Here is an 8,398-nt window from a genome sequence, read left to right as displayed (position 1 = left end):
GAATGACACATGAATCCGGTCTGGCTGCTCTTCAGTCTGATGTAAATGACGAAGGACGTTTTGACGCATTATTAGTGATGTATTAAGAGATTCGTCCACATTAATATTATATATACTAAACCAAGATGTAAATGAAGAAACACTATGATTCTGTGAAAGAAAGCCTATTTTCCTTCGACTTTTTGTCATGTCATGTAAACTAGCAGAGCTTGTGCATGCAGGAAGAGCCAGGAGGGAGATAGCTGGGCTGTGATGTGCTCATTTCACTGTTCACTGACGCCGTGACGAGAAACGGCCAGCGCAGCGGACACACGAGGATGCTCTCGTGCGCACTCGCGCTCTCCCGGTTGTTCATAGCGATCAACATGGAAGTGCTTTATTAACGCATATGCGTCCCTGCTGCTTGTGAGCTGATGTATTTTAATTCGACAATTGAGACCGGACCTAGACATTTTTGGTCGCTGAATCTGTGGACTTTCGTCTTCGCGATCGAGTGGATAGAACGGAGACGTCTGACTCTGCCGGCAAAGTCTTCAGAAAAGGTATGGATGTTACCGTTATACGAGCGAATAGAAACATTCTTTGATATTTAAGGTTTGCATAGATGCTCCTTTGTGTAGGCAAGTATTGTAATTATCACCACTTCTCTACATCATGAAACAAAACATGCCAACTTATCTAGGTTGCTGTCGGCTTCTAGACACTGCTTTCTCTACCGGTGTCATTCGTCTGAATTTTATGAAATGGTCGTTTTCAGGTGCCTTTGCTTTGCATGGTATGCCATGAGTTTGGTGTTAAATTATGAAGGCTTTACAATAATGTTTGAAATGCACTGAGCTAACTGCCACTGGCCGTAAAAATGCCAAAAACCGAGAATGGTCACGGTCGTAAAGGTGCGTTGTAACACATTAAAATCCATCCACAATACCATCTGATAATATCGAACACCTAGAACATTATAGTCTGATGGCCACGCGTTAGATGTTTTTCCAAAGACACAATAATCTCGTAGTCATGTCGAAATATTTGGGCATTTAGGCTATGTTATTAACCAAACCATCTGTGTCTCTCCTTTTGTCCAAGGAGAGACACTATAGCCTACATGCGATGAAGGTTATTGTGGTTATTGTTCAAGTGTTAGGCATCGCTTTTGGGAATGTCAGTGGCTGTTTGCATCATTGCATCGCTCCGCAGTCGATTTGTGTAAACTCCAAGTGAAATTAAAACAAAGCAAAACGACACATATAACCTATGATTTTCTATTATACCTCACTGTGATACACTTAACGCGTTTATGAGACGGCGGGTCATAATTACTTTCTCCCACTGATTGGCTGTCAAATGTGTATCCGGGTTCTGTGGTTAAAAAAAAAATAAAAAATCTGGCGATGTGACCTTTTTCAGCTTCTCCCTTTCTCTGCGGGGCCTAGCAGTTCAAGGACTTACACAACTGATTCGACCAGTGATGTGTTAGAGTGACAGCCTAGAATTCATGCAGCTTATACGTTTGTTTTTGGTTCGACTAGAGCCTCATCTTTGGCCATGCTTTAATGCGAGTGATGGCTCTTTTGTGCTGTAAATAGTATCGGGTTATTGACAAACCCCTAGTAAACAGAACGGGGACAGGGATGGTTGGCGTTAAATGCTTTACTGTAGGACCACGACGCTCATAGTTTTTTTCATATTTCTATTTTCATAGAACCAGGCAACGTTCATTGATTTTTCCAAAGCCTGCAACTTTGTCCATGTTCCATCAGCATCCTCGCAAACTGAAAGGAAACTGGCACTAGCCCAGTGGTCTGGTGAGGTGCTTTTGGATCCGTTTGTGTTTTTGACACCCAGTGTCTCAGGCAGGTCCAAAACAACCGTTTTACCGGTAATTCTGTCCTGTGCACAACTCTCACTAGGTATTGAATTCTAGCATTCGACATATCTATAACTATAAACCATATAGCCAATAGTCTATGGGCACTGAAGGGAATTTCATCTGTGCTTCTGTTTTGTAGAAGAAACAAAAATGCTGCCATTGGTTAAAGGAGAGGTTGGGTGTTTTTTTCTTGTGTTCGAGGGAGGATGGTTGTGGGTGGATGTTATGAGAGAAGTGGCCATACCAGTATGAGAGCAGACTTGGGTTTAAAGAGTCCAGCACTTGACTTAATCTGGTATGGGCTACAGCACAGGTCTCTGGTCCCCCACACTATTCTCTCACCCACAATGCTATGTAAGGCTCGAGTGGACAGTTAAATGGACTTGCTTGTTACTGTCTTTCGGTGGTCTCTAGCTACATAACTGTGTCTGTTTCATCTTCTCCTCAGAGGCAAATTATGCCAGCAGCACCAGAGTTCCTGTCTTTGGTGACGTGCCGGCTGCTCGGTGGTAAGGCCTCTCCGCGCTCCCACTCCCGCCCCTGTGCCCGCACTCAGCCACCCTCCCCTGGCACACCCACCTCCATGCCGCTGGGCGCCGCCCGCAGGCCTACGCCCGCCCAGCCATGAGCGACTCTGCTCCTGCTGCCCCAGCTGCTGCGCCAGCCTCCGCCACCTCGGCCGCGACTGCCCCTGCCACCACACCTGCCCAGCCAGCCGCCGCCGCGCCCCCGGTGCCCGCCGCTGCCGTACCCGCACCCGCTCCGCCGGTGGCACCGGTGGGCTCTCTGGCCCAGCGCAAGCGGGCGCAGTATGCCAAAAGCAAGAAACAGGGCAGTACGGCCAATACGCGGGCCGCCCGAGCCCTCTTCTGCCTCAAGCTCAACAATCCCATTCGCCGAGCCTGCATCAGCCTGGTGGAGTGGAAGTATCCTTTTCTGGCCCCAGATGCACAAGGGTCGAAAAGAGAGCGCATTTATAATTTGTTTGTCCTTTGTCTTCTCTGTTTTTGTCCTTTATGTGCTGTTTTGGTGTCTAGGTGTTGGTGTTTACTTAAAGGTATTGAGGGTTTTGTTGATATAGTAGATTACCTTTTTTTGTGACTAATTCAGTTATTAGCTTGTGCGATGTGGTAATCTAGAACTCTCTCCAGGAGTATTTGATAGTTTTCTGGTGTCTAGGTTTTGGTCTTTACTTAAAGGTATTGAGGGTTTTGTTGATATAGTAGATTACCTTTTTTTGTGACTAATTCAGTTATTAGCTTGTGTGATGTGGTAATCTAGAACTCTCTCCAGGAGTATTTGATAGTTTTCTGGTGATTGTTTCTGTGTGAGCTTTGTTGTTCTGGGACAAACTCTAGCACTGTGTGTAGGTCTGTGTGAGAGGAGTTGAGAGGAGAACCCACTAACTGGGTATAGACCCTTTCAACAATAAAAACAAAAACAATGCTTGAACGTTCTATTTGGGCCCCAATCTACTTCCTCTGCATTACGATAACATATGGAATGTTAAAAAGGAAGTCTTGTGGGGCCAACTATGATGATGATAATGGAACTCTCTTGAAAGGGTCCATAATATAGTGAATATGAGCAGCATCACTGTGTGAACGCACCGTGTGTATTAACCAAGGGTTCTTATATAGGTCATTAACTTTAGCTCCGTCACAGGTTACCTTTCATTTTCTGTGGGCAACAATGAAATCAGTGAAGCTTGCGTGAGTGAGGAGACAGAGCAGAATATAATGAGATTGAGTTCATTCAGATACCAGGGCAAAAAAAAATCAGATAAGAGCACGTAGTTGTTCAAGTTTGTTTGACTTGAGATAAAAGAGCCAAATCTGAGGGGAATGGCTTCACAAAGGACCACACAAGTACAGGCATCACACACAATTAGGCAGTTTGATTGTCAAAGTGTGAAGGTTGCGAGGACACAATGAAAGTGGTATACATCTGCAGAGGTATAGCACCAGCATGGACATAGCCTCTGGCTATCCAGCATTTCCTCTGTGTATCCTCAGGTTTAGAATATACTTCTGTTGAGCTATTCGCACTGTACAGTGTTGGTTGAGGCTTAAATCCTTTAAATATTTGGACAATTTGAGGCAACAATGCTGGGAGTAGCCAGCTGAGGGAGAGATATTTGATAAGGTTTTGACGATGCTAAATATCCTTGTGGCTGTGTAAAATAATTGCAGAAGTTCCGGTGGATTCAGACGGTGTGTCTCTCATTAGTGTAACCCACTGAAGTGTCCCCTGTGTAATCAGCCCAACAAATAGTTCAGACGGAGTATTACAAAGTCATTTGGGTTGCTCCCAAGGCACAGTGAAAGTCACTATGTCCTAAATCCTGAAATACCATTATGGCACAAGGAGAAAGACATCTTCACTCTTGTGTGTACTCTAGGGTGTCATTTTTTGATTTCAACGCATTATTTCAGTATCAGCAGTTATCCCCTTCCTGCATAAAGAGCAGAACACAACTGTGCAGTGTGCCGTGGTGTGTTTGCAATGCTGTGTTTGTACTGAGTGTTATACTTTATGTTAACTTGCTTTTGGATGCTTAGAATGTGACAAACTGAATTGCATGATGTAAATAGCATGTCTGTGCTGGACCCTCTGTATTGTTCTCCTTAACTCTTTCTCTTTTCAGGCCATTTGATATCTTTATATTGATTGCTATTTTTGCCAACTGTATGGCCTTAGCTGTGTACATCCCCTTCCCTGAAGATGACTCGAACTCAACAAACCATGACCTGGTGAGTACATTTGGTTGACCTTTGACCTTTCACCCCTCACCATGCTAGCCACTGATGCCCAGGATGCTTCTTACATCAGGATTGGTGTTTGCACCGGACTTTTTTCGCCCTTGCAGGTCAGAGGTTGTTGCCAAGGCTTAGGATGTTAAGATGCTGGACTGTTGATTTAATTGGCTTTATGAAACCATTCCAACTGCACTACATGGTTATACAGTTTCTGCATGGATTGTTTGGACTGAACTGAATGTCTAAATATTTGGCCACTGCCATGTTTTCTACAGTATTACTACTCAAATGTAGTGTGAATACATCACTCTAATTGAGACTGCGAGTTTGTGTGGGCGGGAACGTCCTTTATGGTTTGGTGAATATCAGGCTAGTGATGAGCTGTTGTGGCCAGATGACATGCATGTTTGCTTAAAGTGTTTTTGTCAGTGTTTGATTAGGTGCAAATGCTGTATCACTTGCATGTCCTGTAAAGAACCATATCCCTCCCTGTACACACCTCTCTTAGCAGCATGGTGTCTTCTTTAGACTTTTGTGCTGGTTATGCCGGTTCCTGGAGAGGATATTGTGGAGGCATTTTTTGAACCCTTGTGAATATTTTTCCTAGTCGGATTGGTTAACTTTAGACAATTCCGCTTTGTTGCTTTGAAAGATCTTTGTGCGAGTGAAATCTATTTTGGGAAATGCCGATGCCTCTATGGCTCTTAGCATTGACACTGTTATGAATTGTGGGTGATGTAGTGTTTTCACCGCTCTGTTCAAAATGAGCCTGCATCCATATGAAGCGAGATGTGGCAGCTGCTCCGAATCGGGGAGAAATGACGTGCTAATGGCTTGTGAGATGAATACATCCTTAAGAACTCTGCAGTCTAAAGCAGGAGAGTTTGAGGTCTTATCAAATGCTCAGTCTTTTCAGTCATGTTTTTCTCTCTAAGAGTCTGAGATGTCGAACATGGTGACAAATAGCATCATGTTCACACTGCAAAAACCTGCCCACACTGCCACTGATACAGTGTCTATAACAGTAACTTTAAAACTTGAATAAATGTTCTAGTCCATAAGAACAGCAGTGATACACACTGTCATTGGTCATCACGAACAATAGAAACCAATTAGCCATACATCCATTTTAAAGACATCACAATCAAAACACGATTTTGGTTTTCCTCATCATTGGTCAATGTGAAGGCTCATATTATTATAGTTACAGTTATCATTAGAGTGTGGAGTGTGGATGGGCCATAAAGGGTCATTCTCACCCTGTTATCATAGTTCTGGTTTCATAGTTCTAGATAAGTTCTGGAATTTAATTGTCATATATTAAGCACTTAATACCATTAAATTAATATGTAATGATACAATGTACTGACATAGACAATTGGCAATTGATTCGACACTGAGAAGTTCACAGAAGTTAAGAAAGATTATCTCCACTTCTGCTCATTTGAATACAAAACAAAATAGACCACAGTACAGCACCGAGCTGTGTAAAAAACAGTATTCTTATTTCATGAAAATTACAATTAAATGCTCTCCTGATTGGCGAAATGTCATTACAGTTTGTATGTGATGGGTGGAATGCAGAGACGGACTTTGAGGGGTGAGGACTGAGAACTTGTGTTCCAAGCTGCTGTGCTATTACACAAATATGTTTCTGAAGACGCTTATTTGAGATTTTCGTATGAGTTGTACAACATGGTTAAGGGAATGGGTGTAGGGCCCTATTGTTTATGTTTATATATAGAATATTTTGATTTATTACACAGCTCTTCAGAGTGCTGCAGAAAGTTCCATTCACATGAACGGGCCTTGCCAACGTTCGGAGGTCTGTTAAATCTATATAATCACCGCTGCAAAGTATATAATGTCCGCTGTCAATGGCAACGGGTTTTGTGCTTCTGATTAACGTCTTTCATATCACACTGCAAGAAGTCTGTTCGCTTATTGCAATAGAATTTCATTGAAAGTAAAAAAAGACGTTGCCACGCAACACCTGATCTATCAAGTTCTATCTTTGTGGCCGATAATTACCGGCGAACAATACATTATCCTTTACATACAGTATGTGCTGTAATTATAGAATGATTTATCCATACACATACTGTGTTCAGTCAGATGATGGGTATTGATATCAAACATAATTCATACATTTTATATTTAGGCAATGCAAATATCATTAGTTAGATACTGTTGGTCGACTGTACATTAGGGCACAATTTGGGGAAAATATCTAGTTGAGAATTTTCTGACAGATATTGCAATTGATATTCGCAATGATTTTTGAATGTCAATGAATTGATTCAGTTCAGTTCCTTTAATTTGTGCCACCCCTGATTGGTGACAAGAAGCACAGCACCCCTGACAGACTGTGAAGCTCACCAATCAGAATTTCTGTGTCCCTCCGCACTACGCACACCCACCAACCAGAAGTGGCATAGTCAATGAGGATGAAATGAATATAAAAGTCAGAAATGTGACAAAATGAATTGTGCACGATTATTTTAGCTTTTGCGATTGGGTAATTGTGTTGGTTGATATTGCGATTGCGATTGTGATAATTCTGTTACTGAAACGCATACTGACCATATCTTGAATATTCAGAATAGAAAGTGAAATACCGCAGCTGTAATGGCAGTGGTAGAAAAACCCAGACCCTTTAGACAGTGCATGCTGTCAGATGCTGCAGTAGTTGCCATCAAAGTGATCCTGAATAACTGGGCCTCGGTCAGAAACTCCTCTGTGACTGTTATGTGTGCAAGGCCCAGGAGACCATATTGCAGTGTCCTGGGGACTAGCCTTCATCAGTTGTGGGTGTTATTTGAACATATTTAGTTTGGTAGGCTTTTTCCAAGGGCATAGTCGCTCTCCCCCTGCCTCCTCTCAGTTTCCATTCTTCGGTCTGCGTCTGTCTCACTCAGTCACTCCCTGTCCCTCCACGAAAGCGCGCACAAACATGTGACTTTGCATTGCAAAGACCAACTCCGTATCTTCAGATGTCGAGGGATAATGAATCTGTTGCTTGTGTTCCTTAATAGAAACATGCAGAGAAAGAACTAACGAGAGAGAGAGAGAGAGAAACCCATTGAGCTCAGGAGTGAAGAGATAGACTGAAATAAAAAGAGAGAGCAAAAGAGGGAGGGGGCAGAAGTGAGTGGTGCAGAGAGCTGAGAGATAAGGACAGTGGCAGGGAGAACAAAAGGCTCTAACGGGCTTTCTGTCCTGTGGCAGCCGCAGGAGTTTTGAGTGGGCCGGTGGGATTTTTACTGCTGTGCCCAGTACAGTCTCAGAGGCTGTGTTGGCCCTGCTCCTCCCAGCCTCGTTAGAGAAGCTTCGTTAGGTGTGGAGGCTTGTTATAAATAGCAAAAGGTGTTTTCCCCTGGTGGGGCAGAAGTGAGACCATCAGGAGAGAGGCTAGAGGTCCCAACCCCTTTAGGGAAGTAGCATGGCAAATGGCATGATGGGAACTGTAGTCTTCACACACACAAACACATCCAACATCCTACCACATACTCCCACACATAAATATGTTCTTACATTCTTACTGCCTTTAACACAAACATGCACAGATATGCCTCAGTCCATATTGCAGTAGTACCTGCACTTGTATAGAATGTATAATCTGACACACTCACACACACACACACACACACACACACACACACACACACACACACACACACACACACACACACACACACACACACACACACACACACACACCTAATGCACTCACATACAGACACTCTTCCACAGAGTGAGAGACACATTACTA

General features: G+C 43.3%; 1 protein-coding gene across 1 annotated transcript in view; it reads left to right on the top strand.

Annotated features, from left to right (window-relative positions):
- The first annotated feature begins 248 nt into the window (after window positions 1-248).
- cacna1da (calcium channel, voltage-dependent, L type, alpha 1D subunit, a) overlaps window positions 249-8,398 on the top strand; it is a 77,551-nt gene continuing 69,401 nt past the window's right edge. Inside the window, 3 exon segments of the mRNA XM_042090679.1 lie at window positions 249-542; window positions 2,316-2,793; window positions 4,515-4,620. Of these exon segments, the coding sequence (XP_041946613.1) occupies window positions 2,492-2,793; window positions 4,515-4,620 (408 nt within the window). The 5' untranslated portion in view covers window positions 249-542; window positions 2,316-2,491.

The sequence above is a fragment of the Alosa sapidissima genome, chromosome 4 (assembly GCF_018492685.1).
Source record: "Alosa sapidissima isolate fAloSap1 chromosome 4, fAloSap1.pri, whole genome shotgun sequence".
NCBI classification, from domain to species: Eukaryota; Metazoa; Chordata; class Actinopteri; order Clupeiformes; family Clupeidae; genus Alosa; species Alosa sapidissima.
The sequence above is the reverse complement of the archived record's forward strand: the minus strand, read 5'-3'. Positions and strand labels throughout refer to the sequence as shown.